Below are 21,839 nucleotides of genomic sequence, written 5' to 3'. Positions count from 1 at the left end.
CCTCTTGCTGTCCCCAGCATGGCTTCACTGCTGGACTACAATCCCCAGCATTCCTTGCTGATTCCCGAATGGGCCCTAGTATCAAGGGCTGCTGCCATCTAGCAACTGGGGAGGATAAACACCCCAAACACAATTTCATTCTTCCCTTTCATCCTAGCCAGGGACGGTCCTAGAAATATGTTTGTTTGGGATGCTTGGGTTTCACTGGCGCCCTGGTTCCATCACATTATTATTATTAATAATAATTATAATTAATAATACATTTTTATATATACAGTACATCCCCAAAACTCACGGGGGTTACGTTTCAAGAGCCCTGACAAATTGTGAAAAACTGTGAATTTTGGATATGGTTAAAAATGCCTATTTTTATAGTTTAAACCCTAAATGTGCCCCCAAAACACTTTAATTCAATTTCAAACTCAGCCTAATAATTACCTAAAAAAAAAAAAAAAGCACTGATATGTCACCCGCAGTGTTAGAATGTAAAATACAGATGTTACCACTATATGTACTGTAATTAATGCAAGCACATTTTCATTGCCAGATGCCTTAGACGGTGCAGCTCGTTTCGGCGGCATCTTGGGGCTTTAATCCTTACACTGCCACATACGTGGGGGTTAATGCATCCCTGGACGCCAAATAATTTTTTGCTGCACTTTAAGTAAATATCACAATTCACAAAGAAAAAATGAAATTTTAATGGAACACATTGTTTTCATGCAAAGAGCATCACAATTACTGCAACACTGATTATTTTACACACTGCTAATGAACTATGAAAACAATTTAAAAAACTACTTAACCCGTGACCCTGTAGTTAGGATATAGCGGGTTGGATAATGGATGGATGGAACAATATGTACAAAGTGCAACTGACACCTTGGATGAAACTCAATAAATCACTGAACCAACTGTTCTGGCTAAACTGGCTGCACTCAAGCACAGACGTAAGCGCTGATGCTGGCAGGCTAGTCTAGTGCAGCGGCTCAATCCCAGGGACAGTGAGGCTGCAGTGCTGTCTTGGGTCACATAATTGCACAGAAAGGCAGGAGATTGTAGATACAGGAACTTTATTCAAACAAAAATGTCTCTTTCAGAAGTAAAACAAGCTCAGTATGCAGTTAATTCTCGATTAAAGAATAGACAAAGCCTTCTGACAATAAAACTAAGCACCGGAGGAAGATGCTTACTATCCAGGAGAAGGTGAAACTCTTGAATATGATTAAAGATGGCAATACCCTAGACACCCACTGCCTACTCCTAGTACTTCTTCACTGAAGACAACAACGCACCTGCTGAAGATACTGCACCACCTCTAAAGACTCTCCTACTGAGGTCGTGCCTTCATAGGTTAGTGGTTGTGTGCAATTACATGTACAGTACAATAATCTACTATATAAAAGCATTCGGGATTGTCCTTCCGTCCCGTGAGTGCAAAGCGTAGCGGTATTCCGCTTATTACAGACTTACTACTTGCGGCTTTAGGTACGAAGCGACGCGATGTGAGCAGAGTTCTGGTGCTCTCATCGTTCCCTTGCTTTTGTTTGCGATGCGCTGGAAAAATTGACAAAATTATGTCTCTGGAAATAATTAATGTTGATGGAGTACAAATGCCTCACCGCGTAGTAAATATCAAGGGAGATGGTGCTTGCTTATTCTCATCTATAGCTTATTTAGTGCATGAAACTCCATCTTTAGCGGTACAGATTTGGGCTGATATTGTACGACTTTGGACAGGCACTTGAGGGTATAAAAAAAAAAAACGTAGGTTTTCGGGAGATGTTATGAATGGGCACTTTGATGTTCTTATTCCCTACACTTACATGCCTGATGTACACATGGAGCGCACAAAAATTGAGGATAAAAGTCGTCGTTAGCCTTAAAAAGGCGAAAAGTGTAATAATATGATATTTGTAACGCCTAATATGTCTTATTTTCTCTTATTTTGTCTAATATATTGGGTATCTGAGTGTAATGGTGACTAAAGGGTGTTATTTCATGTCTAGAGGGCTCTAATAATGTTAAAAAGCGATTTAGAAGGTCGTAAACAGGTTTTCTATACTCTAACTGCGAAAATATTCGATTAATAAATAAAGAATCCTACTTCACGAAAATTCATTTATCACGGTAGAGTCTGGAACGGATTAACCGTGATAAACGAGGGTTCACTGTATATGTATATATATATATATATATGTATATATATATATATATATATATATATATATATATATATATATATATATATATATCTATACTAATAAAAGGCAAAGCCCTCACTCACTCACTCACTCACTCACTCACTGACTCATCACTAATTCTCCAACTTCCCGTAGGTAGAAGGCTGAAATTTGGCAGGCTTATTCCTTACAGCTTACTTACAAAAGTTGGGCAGGTTTCATTTCAAATTCTACGCATAAGGGTCATAACTGGAAGCTATTTTTCCCATATAATGTAATGGAGTCTTGAGTTGGAGATGGCGGGGGGAGTTTCGTGTGACATCATCACGCCTCCTACGTAAGTACGTAGAGAACAAGGAAGAACTCCAGCGATGAGCACAAAACGCCATTTCACAATTGAGAAGGCAGAAAAACATTATGAAGCAAATGATGCATACAAGCATATTCATAAGTACAGCTACTGCGGAAACAAAGCAGGCGTGAACCGTAAGTTTATATTAAATTAAGTTCATAGACAGGCTGCCACTAGCGTTTGTAATTTAGTGCCTGCCCATATAAGGCCGTCCATCAGCGGCAATCCAATACAAACACTGCCGGTAAATATTCACGTGAAGGACTGTGCTTATGCAGAGGAAGATGAGATGGTCAGGGTGGTGTTTGGCACAAACTCATTGAAACTGCGAGAGAAACTTTTAAGTGCCGGGTCTTAGCTGACATTACGAGATGGCACCAGTACAGCTGGGAACCTTCGATGCAAGAACACCAAGCGGCTCACGTGAACTGACGCGTGCACAGACAAAAGCAACAGTTCCAAAGAGTGCTGAACAAAACCGAATTACACAATTGAGAAGGCAGCAAAAAATATGAAGCTTATACATACAATCATATTCATAAGTGCAGCTACTGCGGAAACAAAGCACACGGTGGAAAAAGTGAATGTCCTGCTAAAGGAAGACAGTGTAAAAAAAACCCGTGCATGCAGTTTGTCACATCACAGATAAAAGGAAGACGAGCTGTTTATTGATGCAGTAAGGAACTAATCGATGAATGAAACCTCTTATCTTTACAGCGATTGACAAACACGGAATGTAACTTGAACACATCCTACAAATACGAGCCTGATTGAAAGAAATAATGATAATCAAATCCTTGATGACAGCAACATTCAATAACACTCACAAAACAATTACTGTATATTGACAATCATGTTACGTTATTTTTAAAATGTTCCCTTTTCTTTTCATAACTTCTACTTCTCCACTGCGATACGGGTATATATATATAAATGTATATATATACCCGATCTACAATACATACTTTAGCATAGACAAGCCACACGCTGTGGCAAATTGTAGAGTCTTAAGCCTCTAACGCCGACATTCGAGGTTGATTCCCGAGAGGGATGTACTGACTATGTACGCGCTACCGATTCATTTTACCTTCGCATCTCCTTGGTTTGGGACGTATGAAAAAATATTAGGTTAACGCAGAATCATGTTACGTTATTTTTAAAATTTTCCCTTTCTTAGCACAAGCACAGCTGAGAAGCTTCGATGCATGTACTCCATAACGCGTTAAAAATAACGCATTTAATCACACTTTCAATTCCAAGCAAGCGGGAACTTTTGTCAATGCATGATTTCCTGGTACATCCATTACACTGATGCACACATCACAGCTACAAAAATGTTAGAGTCGGAATAAAGCGCGTTCTACGACTGATCATTTCGACTACCCGGCGAAGCCTTGATAAAAGCATGGTTTTGTGCACACTGAAAAGCAAGCAAAATTAGATGCATTACAGAGAGCGGACTTTGTGGCTCTTACTGGGGATCATTGGACTTCCGTGACCGTTAGTAATTCTAAATACATCTAATTACAAAATGTTCAATGATCACACTGTTTTAGCCTAATGTACAAAATAATTTTGGCTAATGTTACTCAGAGTTTAAAGAGTAAGCTGGTCAAATTACCTTTTATGTTTCTGACTTATTTTTTAAGAAGAAAACTGCACTTTATGGTGAAATTTTGGTTATTATTATTTAAAGACAATACTATTCTGAAAATGTACTTAAAGTACTTAAACTACCACTTTATTTTTAAGTCTGCCCAATTTTAACCAGGGATGATATTTTTGTTTCTGTTTTGAATTCAAATGCAGTTTAAAAGTTTTTTTTTCAGAAATTAAAACAGCTTCAGTTTACAATATTCATGTCCATATCTATTATTTGATTCTGTAAGCCCACTAAAACCATTTTAAATAAAAAAAAACATTTGCGATTTGGGGCAAATTTACGTGTCGATTACATACGATTAATCAAGATTAATTCTTACACAGCCTCTAATTAATTGGATTAATTTTTTAATCGAGTCCCACCTAATATATATATATGTAGATATATATATGTAGATTTGTATATATATGTGTATATACAGTATATATGTAGATATGTATATGTTGTATATACAGTATGTATATATGTGTGTGTGTATATATACAGTATGTGTATATATATATATATTTATATTTATATATGTTTATATGTATATATATGTTTATATATGTGTCTGTGTGTGTGTGTGTATATATATATATATATATATATGCCAGCAACACTCATGACAATTACAAAACAATTACATTGTCAATCATGTTACGTTATTATTAAAATGTTTCCTTTTCTTTTTACTTCTCCGCTGCCAATCTGGGTATTTTGCTATATATATATATATATATATATATATATATATATATATATATATATATATATAAAGTTCCAGTGTAGCTTATATTCCATTTTTGGTTCTCTTTGTGTTATCTTGCAACTGGAATAAATATCTGATTCCTGTCCTATTTTCTAAATATCTTGGAAAGATTCTATATTGCAAAAGAGAGAGAGAGAGAGAAAGAAAAACAAATGACAACTAAAAGTTAATTTAATGTTCAGATATGTTTTTTTGTATAACATGCCTTACTTTTATCTTGCTTCTGGTTCTTGAGCCCAGTTTTTGTTGTGGCTTTCCATCTCTTTTGTTGCTAAGATGACACTCACTTTATCTTAAAAAACAAAAAGGGTCTAGCAGGGTACCACTTTGCCCATAGGGTGTAAGGACCACTGACTGGTATACAAACTTAATATGTTAAAAGTGGGTTCAGCTAGCATTTTAACTGAGGTTTTTTATTCTTGATAGTGTGTCTAAGTGACAGTGTGAAAGTTTTGTTTAAAAAATAAGTAATCAAATTTTCGACTACAGTCTGGCTGCAGACCCCTGTGTAGCTGCTCTAGCCACAGGCCCCTAAGTGACACTACAAAAATTCTCTTCAGTATTAAACATAGGGCAGTGTTTCTAAGGAATGACCCGTTGTATTTTTAGTTCTTCAGCTGAATGTTAGGTTATACTACATAATTACCAGGATTTGACACAGTTTACATCACCACATTGTTATGAACTCTGCAACATGGTCTCCACCAAGAATGATGCTTTGTTTTGTTTGTTGTGTGACCACACTGGCTTTGGAGTGGTTCCCTTTGGATTTGATCTGATTGGTGTAAAGTAATTTGTTTTTTGTGTGACCTCAGCCTGTATTAGCAGCATTTTATATACTCTGTTTGGATTTAAGCTAACATAAAAAACACTAACATATAAAATCAAAAAATATTTAGCCAATTACATTAAATATCTTCCTACGACCTGTATCTCCAAGTCACAATTTTAATTGATCATTACATTCAGCTGTTAATGTGACTTGTGCACAGTCTTTGAAAATAAATGGTTGTGTTTTTTTTATCGTTATTACAAAAATAGTCAGTCAGTTATTATCCAACCTGCCATATCCTAACACAGGATCATGGGGGTCTGCTGAAGCCGATCCCAGCCAACACAGGGCTCAAGGCAGGAACAAATCCCAGGCAGGGTGCCTGCCCACCGCAGGACACACACACACACCAAGCGCACACTAGGGACAATTTAGGATCACCAATGAACCTAACCTGCATGTCTTTGGACTGTGGGAGAAAACCGGAGCACTGGGAAGAAACCCACGCAGACATGGGTAGAACATGCAAACTCCACGCAGGGAGGACCCTGGAGGCGAACCCAGGTCTGCTTACTGTGAGGTAGCAGCGCTACCAATGTGCTGCCCTTACAGAAATAGTGGCGGGAGATATTAAATTTAGCAACTGTATAAGACACCTTGACAAGGTAAAAGAAATCCTACGATCATCTTGCATAGAAAATGTTTAATATAGGAATAACTGTTTTAGAAACTTCTTGGAAAGAGCTTTCATTAGAACATTAGAACATTAGAACAATCTAGACGAGAACAGGCCATTCAGCCCAACAAAGCTCGCCAGTCCTATCCACTTGTTTCCTCCAAGAAAAGATCAAGTCGAGTTTTGAAAGTCCCTAACGTCTTACTGTCTACCACACTACTTGGTAGCTTATTCCAAGTGTCTATTGTTCTTTGTGTAAAGATAAACTTCCTAATGTTTGTGCGAAATTTACCCGAACAAGTTTCCAATTGTGTCCCCGTGTTCTTGATGAGCTCATTTTAAAATACCAGTCTCGATCCACTGTACTAATTCCCTTCATAATTTTAAACACTTCAATCATGTCACCTCTTAATCTTCTTTTGCTTAAACCGTAAAGGCCCAGCTCTTTTAATCTTTCCTCATAATTCAACCCCTGTAGACCTGGAATCAGCCTTGTCGCTCTTCTCTGGACCTTTTCTAGTGCTGCTATGTCCTTTTTGTAGCCTGGAGACCAAAACTGCACACAGTATTCCACAGATGAGGCCTCACTACTGCATTATAAAGTTTGAGCATAACCTCCTTGGACTTGTACTCCACAGATCGTGCTATATAACCTAACATTCTGTTAGCCTTCTTAATGGCTTCTGAACACTGTTGGGAAGTTGATAGCTTGGAGTCCACTATGACTCCTAAATCCTTCTCATAAGGTGTACTCTCGATTTTCCGACCGCCCATTGTGTATTCAAACCTAATATTTTTACTTCCTATGTGTAATACTTTACATTTACTGACATTAAATTTCATTTGCCACAAATCTGCCCAAGCCTGTATGCTATCCAAGTCCTTCTGTAATGATATAACAGATTCCAAATTATCTGCTAATCCACCTATCTTGGTATCATCTGCAAATTTAACCAGCTTGTTACTTATATTCCTATCTAAATCATTTATATATATTTAAAAATAGCAGCGACCCTAGCACTGACCCCTGTGGAACACCACTCTTAACATCGGCCAGTTCTGATGAGGTTCCTCGCACCATCACCCTCTGCTTCCTGTGTCTGAGCCAATTCTGCACCCATCTAAAAACATCACCCTGAACTCCCACTTCTTTTAACTTGATACCCAACCTCTCATGTGGCACCTTATCAAATGCTTTCTGAAAGTCCAGATAAATAATATCATAAGCTCCACTTTGATCGTATCCTTTTGTTGCAACCTAATAGAATTCCAACATGTTAGTAAAACACGACCTCCCTCTTCTGAACCCATGCTGACTGTTCAGAATAACTCCTGTACTTGCCATGTGTTGCTCAATCTTATCCTTAATAATTCCTTCCATTAATTTTCCTGTGATGCTTGTTAAGCTTACTGGCCTATATTTGCTTGGATCTGCCCTGTCACCCTTTTTATATAATGGGATGATATTTGCCATTTTCCAGTCCTTTGGAATCTCTCCAGTGCTCAGTGACTTCCTAAAAATATGTGTCAAGGGTTTATATATGTACTCACTAGCCTCCTTAAGAACACGAGGATAAATATTATCTGGGCCTGGTGATTTGTTTGATTTCATCTTATTTAATCTGAGCAGCACTTCTCCCTCTACAATTTCCAAATCCCTCAGTACCTCCTTAGTAGTTGCGTTCACCTCTGGGAGGTTATCCACTTGTTCACTTGTAAACACCTCAGAAAAATGTAAGTTTAGGGCATCTGCTATTTCATTTTATTTTAAACATCACATTTAGGAAATCTCTTCCTTAAAGTGTCTGTAGATTTTCAGACTGTAGTCTATTCATTCACAATAAATCACTCAAGTTCTGGATTGAAATCCAAGTTTAGTTACTTTCTGTGTAGACTTTTATTTTTCTAGTTTCCTACTGCATTCCTAATGATATTCAGTTTGGGTTAATGGGTGACACTAAGTTGACTGATGCTTCTATCCAGGGCCGGACACTTTTCATATGCCTGATGCTGCTGGCAAAAGCTTGTGCAAGCCATGATCCTATATTGAAATAAACAGATTTAGAAAATTAATTAAAACACATTAATAAATAGATCATATTAATTTTAAAGACTGCATACATACATTAAAGTGCAGCTGCTGTTTCATATCTCACTTTAATTTGATCTCAGAAGTGTTTTCTTAATAACAACCAGTTCAGGTCAAAAAGCTACCACTTAAATTTAGATTATGAGGATCTCACAAGATGGTATTTAAAATATTACTAACACATTGTATCTAAATGCTGTAGCTGTGTGGGGTTGCATGGGCAGCTCCTCACCGTCATTTTCTTTGGGGACTTCATTACTTTCCACTCTGTAAATACAAGGTTTCAGTTTGACTGATGAATCTGAAGAAGTCCAGTGTGGCTTTTTGCAGCCTGGCGTCTTGTGCAGTATCAGAGTCTGCAACACTGAACTAACTTAATCTTTTGTTTTCAATCTTACAGGGTAAGCAGCATTCAAAATAGTTTGGGAACTTAATTTTCATAATTGACTATACTATTATTAGTATTTTTGAAATTACTCTGTTAATATAAGGTTCTTTGAGAAATGTATGCCTGTTTTCAAAATTCATATAGTTTGCCATTTCTCTATTTATTTCATACTGTACATGGCAGGCAGACAGGTATTCAAATGTTCTGTCTAAGCTCTAGTCTACAGTCTCTAGCTTTCAGATCCTGACTTTGACCTACCAGGAACTTGGAGATGACAAAGTGATGTCTGAACCTGAGCAATGACGTTTCCTTGCTTAGTAGTGTGTATCTATTTGGTGTTTTTAGTAAAGCAATTTGAGACCCAAAACCTACAGGGACAATTTTTTGTTCCTTTGTATATACTGTACTTCACTCACGGCTTTTCACTTTCACTGAATTAAGCTTTGATGACATGTACAACAACAATAAAACACTTTCCTTAAAAGAGATTGTAATTGCAGTTGTTACTGGATTGCACAGATGAAAGAGCCACTGATTGCCACATTAAGCAGATACACTCGGTTTCTTCATACCATTTCTTTCTCCTTCTTTCCAGGCTGTTTTCTTATCTCATACACTTGATATATTGTTATTTTTCATCTAATTGTTCTGTTCAGTCAGTTCTTGAATATCATCCCTTTTTTTCTGTTCATCTATTTTGCAAAATTGACTGTTGTAATAAAAAGAAAGAATTTGTGCTCACATAAGTTTATTTTCTATTTTTCTTTATGAAAAGCACATTGTGCTTGTGGATTGTGCTCCAGGCCGGGAGAGAAAAGGCAGTATTTGTAGGTCAGTACTTTTGACCTTTCTTGAAAGATGAATTTAAGTTGAGTCTCAGGGTCAAATCCATCTTCAAAGCTTCCTGTGCTGAGGAATGGGTACCCCTTTAAGTATGTTTGTTTGTTTTTTGCTAAGAGTGAAACTGGTAGACTTCTTATCAAGTTCAGGAACTGCTTCCTTCAAATCTGTCTTTCAGATCATAAATTAACATGTAAGCTATCATTTCCTGAATTTCAGTTACAGCTTTTACTCTCTGATTATTGTGAATTTTTCTAAGGGTCATGTAGCTGACCGTTCTGCCTGATTGAAATGATTTACTTGTAAATGTTTTTTGCAAAAGTAGGTACATATATTCTAAAGAACTCTATATTTTAAACAAATTTCCTTTCTGAAACAATTTATCATAGTTCTGTTAAATACAGTATAGTAAAATATCAGTTTGATTAATTTCTGTATGCAAAAGCACCACTGAAAAATGACCCTATTCATCACTTAAATTTAGTAAGTCATCTGATGATTTCATGTTATCCATAGGGTGCAACAGATGACAGTTTCAGAAGTGGTCATGGCAAGAGTGGTGGTTGATTGTTTAGGTTATTGAGTTCATTCATGTCCAGGCAGTTGGTAGTCTGATAAAATGTAATGAAAATCTCTATTACTATTGCACCATTAAATGAATAGAGACAGTCCCCAGTTTCATGAGGATTTTACCCTCTTTAAGTAAAAAGAGTATTATATAAAGCATAACATAAATTATTTTGTGTGACATGAATGTTCAAACCTAACATAAAAACTGTAATGCTCTGCCACTAGGGGTGGAAAAAATAAATTGACTCCATAATAGGGCTCCATAAGGGCTTGTAAGAATTGGCCTTTAGAAGGCATGACAGTCACACTTCAAACTCGATTTCTAATTAAATTATATTCAGATACAGACTATATATATATATATATATATATATATATATATATATATATATATATATATATATATGATACAGACATACACATATGCTTGTGCCAGGAGTGGAAATGAGGAAGTTTGCATAACGGGTTCTTATTTTGATATGTTTCAGTACACACTTTTTTGTAATAACCATGTCTTCCAAAGTGTTCAAAATCAACTTTATGTAGTTCAGCACATGCTGAAATTCATGTTAATTTAAGCTAGAAAATGCTACCACACAGACAAGCATTTTTATTCGGGGTGTTGGGGAACTGCTGACACCTGCCATTGTGGCAATAAAAAAAATAGAATTCAGTTCAGCATCTTCTTTTTATAATGAATAATGATGATTTTGTTTTAAAAGTAACAAGTGGTCAAAAAGTAAGAAAATAAATGTATCTATACTAATAAAAGGCAAAGCCCTCACTCACTCACTCACTCACTCATCACTAATTCTCCAACTTCCCGTGTAGGTAGAAGGCTGAAATTTGGCAGGCTTATTCCTTACAGCTTACTTACAAAAGTTGGACAGGTTTCATTTCGAAATTCTACGCCTAATGGTCATAACTGGAAGGTATTTTTCTCCATTAACTGTAATGGAGTAGAGCTGCAAAGACGTAGGGGGCGGAGTTTAGGTGTGACATCATCACGCCTCCCACGTAATCACGTGAACTGACTGTCAACGCAGTACGTAGAAAACCAGGAAGACCTACAAAAAGCGCTTAAGAAAACATGCATTATATAATTGAGAAGGCAGCGAAACAATAAGAAGCGAGCGAGTGGCATATACTACCATATTCATGAGTGCTGCTACCTCGGAAAGAAAGCAAGGTGTAAACCTAAACTTTAAATTAAGTTCATAGACAGGCTACCGCTGGCGTTTCACATGTCCACAGGTAATGCGGGATACAAGTTTAATGAGAGGACGCAGGATATAAACGAGAGTTTTGATCACTTTGTAACTAAGTTAAAATTGTAGGTGAAGGGGTGTGCTTATGCAAATTCTGAGAGACTGTGTTTGTGGGGGATTGACAGTTAAGGCGGGTGGGGGAGTCACGTCATCATCTCCCCTCCCATTTACCTCAAGTTAATACACACGCTGTCTCTAGAGTTTCAACACACTGAATCCTCCAGGCACTACTTACAAAAGGTCACATTGACAATCGTGTTACGCTATTTTTAAAATCTTTCCTTTTCTTAGCACAAGCACAGCTGAGAAGCTTCGATGCATGTGCTCCATAACGTGTTGAAAAATAATGCATTTAATCACACTTTGCATTACAAGGAAAGGGGAGCTTTTGTCAATGCATGATTTCCTGGTACACCGATTACATTGATCAGCGCATCCCGATTCATTTTACCCTCGCACCACCTTAGTTTGAGAAGAAGTATGAAAAATATAAGGTTAACACAGAAAAACAGATCACCAATTCAAGCTTTATGAATAATCGATTCGCCATCAATAATTGTTTTGGTAAAGCCATCCTCCTTCCATTTTATAATTTTTCCGCCACTAGCCATGATTAAATGAACGGTAAAAAGTAAGAGCGAAGGGAGGGTGACTTATTTAGGCAGGAATATATATGATAGCAACACTCATGACAATGTCAATCATGTTACGTTATTATTAAAATGTTTCCTTTTCTTTTTCATTACTTCTTTAACACACTACTTCTCCGCTGCGAGGCGCGGGTATTTTGCTATATATATAATATATGAATTACCTCCAAAGAGCCTTTTGATATCATGAGACTTTTGATATCATGAACGTGTGTACAAAAGGGGTCTCCTGCCCAGCAAAAGTCGAGCAGCCAGCGCGCGTGCATAGCTGTGCCGGCCTTTGAGACGCTGACTGCGCTTCTGCCTTAAGTCAAAGTGAGCACTTTTAATTTTTTTCATCCGCCCCCTGAGCCCAGACAACTGCAAACACGGGACCCCTTTTCTACACCACGGCAAAATAATATTAAGGTGATTCACACTTTCTTTTGCACGATATACGATTATCAGGTCCTCAGCTCGGATTATGAACACACGCATACGAGTGGAGGACTCACAGTGCCATCACAGCCGATTAATGGCGGGACGTCTCACCAGTCTACACAAGACCCAACGCGACTGTCCCCAAAAGGCGATCATAACGTCAGCGAACACATCTCTCTATACTATATAAAAGAAAAAGGCAACTTTCCTTTCTTTACACCTTTTTTCCTTTTATCCCAAACCAAAGCCTTTCTCTCTTAACACGGCAGAGGACACAAAAATAATTTTCTTTAATTGCCGGTAAGGCACATTACCAGAGGCACAAATTTGAACGTTCACATAGAAAATGTAATTTCTATACCACAGCCGTCGTGTAGCGCCTTTCAAAAGGGATCTACTACCGAGAGATTATCCATATACATTTTAGCTGCTGTTAGTTACTTACCTGTTTTGTTACACAGTCTTTAAAATGTAGTTTACCCGCAACCACTCCAGTAGTGCTCAATGTACCTGTACTTCTTAAAACGTTAATGTTTTACTGTTTAATAACTTATAGACTATATTTTATTATTTTTCCCTTGCACTCAGTGACCAAAGCTATACACACACATATAGACACATACAAACATACACACAAGTATATGTATGTGTATATATATGTATGTATGTGTATATATATATATATATATACACACACACCCCTATCTAGATTATATATATATATATACACACACACACACACACACACATACATACATACATACATACATACATACATACACACATATATATAATTTGTGTGTGTAGATATGTATATAGATATGTAGATATGAAGATATGTATGTGTATATATATATGTATATTATATATATATGTGTGTATGTGTGTGTGTATATATATATGACAGCAGCAATCCAAGCTGTGAGACAACAGTAAAAAGGAGGCGTGTTAGACGTCGTGGTTTTTTGATTTTCTGATTTTCTGATGCAGCTACCGAAAACAAGTTTGTGATGCTGCCACCAAATACACAAAACAATTACTTTGACAATCATGTTGCATTATTTTTAAAATGTTTCCTTTTCTTTTTCATAACTTCTTTAACACATGACATCGCTGCTGAAGCTCGGGTATTTTGCTATATATATATATATATCACAGCGACACTCATAACAGTGACAAAACAATTACATTGACAATCATGTTACGTTATTTTCAAAATGTTTCCTTTTCTTTCTCTTTCCTTCTTTAACACACTACTTCTCCGCTGCCAAGCGCGGGTATTTTGCTATAGATAGATAGATAGAGGTATATATATATAGATAGATAGAGATATATATATATATATAGATAGATATATATATATATATATATATATATATATATATATATATATATATAGATAGATATGAGAACAACATAGATAGATAGATAGATAGATGTCATATCAATGACAAAACAATTACATTAACAATCATGTTACGTTATTTTTAAAATTTTTCCTTTTCTTTTTCGTACCTTCTTTAAAACACTACTTCTCCGCTGCGAAGCGCGGGTATTCTGCTAGTCATGTATATAAGTCATAAATCTAGATGTATCACATTGCATTGAGAATTGCTTTATATTTGTATCTTGGCTCCCTGAATCATAATCGCATTAAATCGCAAGGCGTCTAGTGATTCCCAGCCCCTGTATTCTATTACTAAGATACTAAATAATTGTTGATATCAAAAAACATGTGTTAGTGTCCCACTTTTTATATTATATGAGCTTAAGTGTTGAGAGTGCTGTTTTGATTAAGTGTGTTTACCCTTCCTTAATTGATGCTTCATGTATTTTCTTTTAAGTCCCCAAGATTTGGTATAAGAAAATGCAGTGATTTTTATGTCTTTTTATAATATCTAACTGACATTTTATCATAATAATTTATTTTACTTCTAAGGTACATCACCACCACTTTTGGCTATCTATAAGGTTTTGAGTGTCAATAATGAGGTTAGTTGTTGTAAATAGTTTTGTATTTTTGGTTTAAAACTGAAAAGTTTGTTAAGTGAGAATAGATTGTTGAAGAAGCAATTTACTTCTGAATGAACAGCATTCTTTTAAGTTTTAGAGGTTGTCACATTTGGGGGGGTTTAGGAGTGCAACAGAAGTAGACAATATGCCAGAACCAGTAACTGCTGATGATATCTGGGTCTTTTTAGGCTTAATGATATTGCAAGGACTTGTAGTGAAACCTCAGCAGTGATGGTACTGGTCTAAGAATAAAATTTTTGCAACACCATTCTTTGAAGAAATTATGTCCGAAGTATAATCAGTATGGCTTGCTACATCGGTGCTGACTTTGATAGATGCTCTGCTGGATCAAAGTTACTGTGAAACCAAGGACAATTTTATTTGTGTCTCCAGAGCTGTTTGACATCTTGCAAAGAAAGGCTGACAGTAGATCACCTTTTGATCTAATTTTATAATAATTTTGAAAAACCTACAAAAAAGCTGTTTGTGACTCCCTTTTATTTTGTGGAAGAAAAGAAACCAAGGACCATGTCTACTCCAAAAATAAATTGTATTCAAAACCCCAGCTGTGAAGAAACAGAAATATGCAGAAATGAAGGAACCATTCATACCAACCATCATGACATGCCTGAAGACTTTGGCAGAGCTAAATTACAGTAAGGTGCACTAGTAGGTTGGCAAAAGGGTAAAGTGCTTGCACTGAAATGGAAGGTCAAGAAAGATGTTTGTCTTCATAGCACTGTACATAACGCAGCTACAGTCACTGTCCAAGCAAAAGGCAACAAGCAGGTTATGAAACTTTGTGTGTGGTTGACTACAATAGCATGATGGCTGGCGTGGATCGTACTGATCAAGAACTGACTTTCTATTCTGTTATGAGAAGGCAGTAAAAAATATTATAAAAAGATATTTCATCATCTTGTGGAAAAGTGCATTTGGAATGCATTAGTCTTATCTAAACAAGAAGCTCACAAAACTGTATCTCATGTAAACTTTACATGCCAGCATGCAGAAAAAAATCATTGGTGCACATCTGCCATACACAACACCGTTAAAGAGATGCGGTCGACCCAGCACATCGCAGATCAATCCAGAGCGTCTTATTGGTAGACATTTTATTGATTATATATACCATCAACAAAAAAAAAATAGAATCCAACTCATACCTGTGCAGTATGCTGTTCAAAAACGGATAAATCAGGCAAGAAAATCCAAAAAGAAATACACTATTATTGTCCCGACTGTGGATTGTGTCTTTCACTGTGCTTTAAGATATACCACACAAAGGACTCATTTTGAGATTATACAGGTATACTGTTTTGGCATCATTAGTAGTATTATTAATACTGTTATTTGTTATTATTTTTTAGTTTTTATTACTATTATTATTTGTATCATTATACTTTTGAGATTTAATAAATATGTAATTTTTTAATGCCAAAAAATGTGATGTTTTTCACATGTTTTTTGGAATAAAATGCAACACTAAGGAAGTTACATTTTTATTTATTTTTGTTCCTAAGCTTTCGACAACCTAGAAGGTGTTGTCATCTGAGGAAAATGACTAGACTAACAGGAATCAAAGGCAATATATAGCAAATATGGGGGTGGGGATTAATATGGTGAGGTTCAAGTGTTCTTGTTCATAAAGTTTGTTTTTTTTTTATTAGTTAGGTATCTTTATTTTTTAAGCTTGCATATGCTGGGTTCATGTCCAAATGTCTGTTAATGGCATTTTCATTTGAGAGCCATGATTCAGCCAGCTCTCTGGTACTTTTAGTATTAGCCCTGAATTTTACATGCACCATGCCCCAGTTAAATGTGTCTCCACTGGCTGACTAAGTGATTGACTTACAGACTTCATCACCAATTATAATGCTATTTTCCATTTAGTTAAAAAGCTGAAATGTGTCAGGATGGTACATCTAGGGCAGTAGGTATCTGCTACTAAAGGATATTGCCATATATCAAACTTAAAGGGTAACCCCCCACAGAAAAACTCAAAATTCCTCAAAATCCCAAAAATGGTTTAACTGATTTAATTAAAATGTGGAGAATGTATAGAAAAAAGTAAATTAGTTGACCTCTGAAAAATAATCATGTGGAGAAACAGGGCTTGCAAGTCATGCAGATGAGCACTACTCTTCTGCAGCTTTATACAAATAAAGGCTGCAGGCAGAAGTAAAGTGGAATGACAAAGTTTGAAGTTCTAAGAAGACACATTTAGCAAGTTGTGTCCTTAAGTTCATGCAGCACTGTCTTTTCTATCGGGTAATTCTTCATGCAATGCGGTGTAAAATGCATACAAATTTTACATGGTAGTGTTTGCCCCCAATGTAGTTTCGAGTGTGTTTATATACATATACTACAATAAAATGGGTTAAGGACTGGGGCCCTTGGTAGTAAAATAAATGGAGTATTGTGGAGAATGGTGATGTCTCCTTGGAGGCCAGACTATGATGTAACACGATGCTCCAGTTCGCAAAGCAGAAACCGGGACTCAAGCCCTGGACACAGCACAAGCCAAGAGTGATGACATGCCTTGTTCAGTTTAAATGCTTGCACAGTGGCTTGCCCCTCGGACAGAATACAGAGGAGGTGAACATTGTTCATAGTTCTTTATATTATTTATTTTTTTAATTTCTGTACAGTGCTTAAAATATCAATTAATTGCATGGGCCTCGTAAATGTGAGTCTAGTAAACATCATTGCTGTATATAGTAAGCATAATTCAGTGTATATTGCTTTTAATCTAAACCCTCCAAAACTTTGTAATAGTACATTATAGGTCAAAGCGTTACATTCAAATCTGATCGAACCATTTTTACAGGATGCTACAGGGTGAAACTATATTTATACACACATTCCCATTATTCGTATTAATTATTGTTTGAATTTGAAGGAATACAGTTTTCTTTGTTTTGGCAGTTAAATGTAGCATATTGAAGAAAAAAAAAACATTCAGAAAAGTACTCTGTTAGTTACATAGTACTTATGATATATCTGATTTTAATAGAACCTTTACTGAGCCCTTTGCCTTGGAAATTTCCCAGGTGAATGTATTTAAATGTACCATACCATACCCCTTTCTTTTTTTTTTTATTAATTTATTGCAATCCATACAAAGCAATCAAGTTTTTACAAAAAGAAAAATTGAGTTAAGGACCGCTCGATCCCCACACCTGAGAGAGAGAGCAAGCCAAACGCAGTGAAATTTAAGGCTTGTAAACATACCTAAATTAATAAATTCTCTATGCTTTATGAGCTTATTTTAAAATATTACTGATTAGATCCTGCCATGTTTTGAAAAAAGTCTGTACGGATCCTCTAACTGAGTATTTGATTTTTTCCAATTTCAAATAATATAACACATCGGTTTCCTACTGACTTAAAAAAGGAGAGTTTGGGTTCTTCCAGTTTATCAGAATGAGTCTGCGTGCCAAGAGTGTAGTGAATGCAATCACAATTTGTTTGTCTTTCTCAACTTTAAGCCCCTCTGGAAGAACCCCAAACACAGCTGTTAATGGGTTAGGAGGAATTGTGAGTCCAAGACTGTCTGAGAGGTAATTAAACATTTTTGTCCAGAATAATGTTAATTTGGTGCAGGCCCAGAACATGTGACCCAGTAAGGCTGGGACTTGGTTGCAACGTTCGCAGGTTGGATCATGCCCTGGAAACATTTTAGAGAGTTTTAGTCGAGACAGATGTGCTCGATATATAATTTTGAGTTGTATAATTGTATGCTTTGCGCATATGGAGCTCGAGTGAATTCTATGCATTGCTATTTGCCACTCCTTTTCTGATATATTAATTGAGAGATCTTTTTCCCAGTGTCCTCTTGGATCTTTGAAAGGGAGGGATTGTAAAATGATTTTATATACTGTAGAGATGGTGTCTAAGTCCTTGAGATTGAGCAATATTTTTTCCAGCATGGATGAGTGTGCAAGATGAGTAAAATCGGGAAGGTTGTTTAACAAAGTTCCTGATTTGAAGATAGTGAAAGAAATGTGTAGCTGGAATGTTAAATTTTGAATGTAATTGTTCATAGTATGCAAAGACGTTGTTTATATAAAGATCTCTAAGCAAGTTAATTCCAAATTAATTCCAGATATTAAAAACTGCATATGTTTGTGAAGGTTGAAAGAGGTGGTTCTCTTGCAGAGGTGCCACAAATATACCATACCCCTTTCTAAGCCTGCTTAATTCTGAGCAGGGTCGTGGGGTGTATTTAAAATTTGAAATATGAAACTGCTAAACCCTCTATATCCACTAAAACCGTTGGTGGTGTGATATGAAACAGTGCCAGTACCTGAATTTAGGTGGTCTGTGGTCACTGTAAAAATACATACCATTTGAATGAATGTTCCTAGCTCGAGTTACCGTTTAACCTGTACAATGTTATGCATAATGAACTATGCAGAAAGGCCATGTTACCAATTCTTTTGACATATTTGCAGCAGCATGTGTAATAACAGTGGTCTGTTAGATTTCAAGCTCATTTTCATAATGATTTGAATTTGGAGAACAACAGACATGTTCTGAAAAATTTCTCTCAGTATATTTAGCTCAGCAGCTCTTTCTGAGCCTCATTACCTTTACTAGCTAATTATATATCTGGTGTAAAGTGGAACCCAAGGGCTGTAATTAGCAGTTGTTGCTTGCTAATTTATAATGTGAAGTTTCTTGGAGCCTGATGGAATGGGATGGCTGTGGTATAGAAGAGGTCACTACATAAATTTTTAGAAGTCACCTTCTGTAATTCTGTTGATCTTGGAATGGTTTCCAGGAGACAGCTACATCTAAAGTAGTCTTCACACAGAGCATATAATTTCTAGTTATTATTATTAAACTTGTTACCATGCTTTCTCTAGTGGTCATTTAAACTCATTGGCATCTTAGACAGGCTGTATACTTTGGATAAAAATGCAGATTAGGCCTCCCATGAGTTTCCATTTATATATATATAGTCTCTGAAGTTAAACAACGTTGAGAAAAATGTACTTGGATGAAAGATGAGCATTGTGGCTTACAAAATAAGAGGGTATACCTTCCAGTCAGAAATTATTCATTCTGAAAATACTTTGCAATATACCTTGTTTTAAATTCCAAGTGTACTCTTGAGAACTTCTGAGTATCAAAGTAATATTTGGGATATTTGTCACTGGGCACACCCTCAATCTGCTTCTTAAAATTAACACACATGTTAGGATTTGATGTTATTTGTCAGGGTAACATGAAAATTTGCTGAAATAGACCATTTTGTTAAAAAAAAAAAATACAAAAACAACCCTGCAAAGATGACCTTTTCTACTGCTTTTCTTTTATGTTTTACCAGTCCAACCTCTGAAACACAGCTACATTTTTCCCTTTCTGACTTTAACTCTCTGCAAACATTTTTCCCAGGCAGTAAACCATTGTCTTTTTTCTGTGAAGTCCATGCCATTAGTCTCAGTGTTTGGCCCGTCATTTATACCCCACCCTAAATTTTACCTTCTGGCATCTCTGAAGTTTTTGTATACTGAAAGGCTTCTCTGTGGACCCTTCTTTCTGGTATCCTTTACCTTCTGTTTGAGCTGTGATAAACGACAGGCATCTAGAATAGCATTTGTCCTCCTGGACTGCCAGTCAGACTACCAGGTTTGCCTTTGCTAATTTAGGTTCACTGTTTTTTATTCTGCATTATTCACATCAGGAATTGCTTATATGCAGTCCGAGACAAAGTGAAATATGAAAATTTGAAGTAAAGGAATCAAAAGAAGGGGCAGTGTGATCTACATTTCACATTTTACCATTTTTCATTGTTAACACTAGAATCCCTGAAGCCTACAAAAAAACTTGCAGTCCTGGACCACCTTAAATTTCTTCACACCTCTCCATCAGCGTGGCGAATTGCTTGCATACTAAAGTTACTTTAGCTGCAGATGGAAGTCCCATTTTACTTTAACGCTGTGAAGAAGATGTCTGTTACGGTTCTGCCTTAGTCCAGTCTGATAGTGATCATGGGACATAATATCTTTGATTGCTGATTCAACAAATAGTTCTGAGCAGGCATCAGCTACAGTACCAACTGTGGCCATTGCTGCTCTTGTGAAAAGAATGGAGATAGACAGCATTAACTCATAGTGGGAAAGGCAAGCTCGTTGTACCACGTGAACGTTACTAAGAGAATAAAACTGAATAATAAAAAAGCGCTAACTTTTTCCAAGTAGCCGCAATTACACTGGCTGTTACAGACTCAAATGAAATGTATGTTTTTATTCTATTGTTGTAATAATAATAATAATAATAATAATAGCAGCTCACTACTCAAAACACAGAGCACTGGGTCTCGAACCAGCAACCTTCTGGTTAGAAGGCAGGAGTTCTTACCTCTTTACCATCCAAGAATACATAACCAATCTGTTTACATTTGAGCGTGGGTTTGTAACTCATTAACAGTAACATGTAAGTTGAATGATTATTTATTTATTTTTTTACTTTGGTTATATTCTTGAATAAAAGCGCACATGTTTGATATTTGGACTAAAGTCTTCACACATTATACACTTAACATTATTCTTAGTATAACATGGAAAAAGTTTCTGTTTTAGGTATGTGTTCAGCATTTCTTGCCTTGCATTTCCTTTCATTCTACACTTACTCAGATCTTTGTAGACACGGAACATGCATGAAATGCATGTATTCCAAATGACAGTATACTGTATTATTTACCCTATACAACTTCACGCACCTCACACGCAGATAAGGAGCATTGAGCTGGAAGAACTTTTTGCCTGAGTTGAGCTCCGTCAAGCAGCGGATGGGATAGCAGGCTGCTTGTGCTGATCGACACATTTACAAAACAAAAGACACTGATGGAGAGGTGCAAAAGGATTTAAGGTGGGCCGGAATTACAAGTTTTTTCGTAGGCTTCAGGAATTCTAGTGCTAATCAGTATGCACAGTTTAACTCATCATAGAATATTCTCAAACGAAAGAAGGTTAATTATCATGGCAGCATTTGTAAGCTTCAAAATTTGTAGTCTTAGAAAAAGCTTTGGAATGTACATCTCATCATGAAATAGTTACTTGTACAAATGTATCAAAAACTGTTTTCTCTTGTTAATCATAAAACCATGAGATAAAAATTTTTCTCTGACATTTCTACAATCTACATGGGGTAAGTAACATATAAACATCCATTGTCCAACCCACTATATCCTGCA

The 21,839-nt window shown here is 36.3% G+C and overlaps 2 protein-coding genes across 2 annotated transcripts in view; one reads left to right on the top strand and one right to left on the bottom strand.

The window, feature by feature from the left end:
- swap70b (switching B cell complex subunit SWAP70b) overlaps nt 1-20,712 on the bottom strand; it is a 322,658-nt gene extending 301,946 nt beyond the window's left edge. The window contains exon 1 of the mRNA XM_039768547.1: nt 20,575-20,712. Coding sequence (XP_039624481.1) covers nt 20,575-20,712 — 138 coding nt within the window. The remainder of the gene's footprint in view (nt 1-20,574) is intronic.
- Nucleotides 1-21,839, top strand: part of tspan4a (tetraspanin 4a) — a 429,441-nt gene that overhangs the window by 75,948 nt on the left and 331,654 nt on the right. The gene's annotated exons all lie outside the window — the stretch shown is intronic.

Source organism: Polypterus senegalus, chromosome 1 (genome assembly GCF_016835505.1).
Source record: "Polypterus senegalus isolate Bchr_013 chromosome 1, ASM1683550v1, whole genome shotgun sequence".
In the NCBI taxonomy this organism is placed as follows: domain Eukaryota; kingdom Metazoa; phylum Chordata; class Cladistia; order Polypteriformes; family Polypteridae; genus Polypterus; species Polypterus senegalus.
The sequence above is the reverse complement of the archived record's forward strand: the minus strand, read 5'-3'. Positions and strand labels throughout refer to the sequence as shown.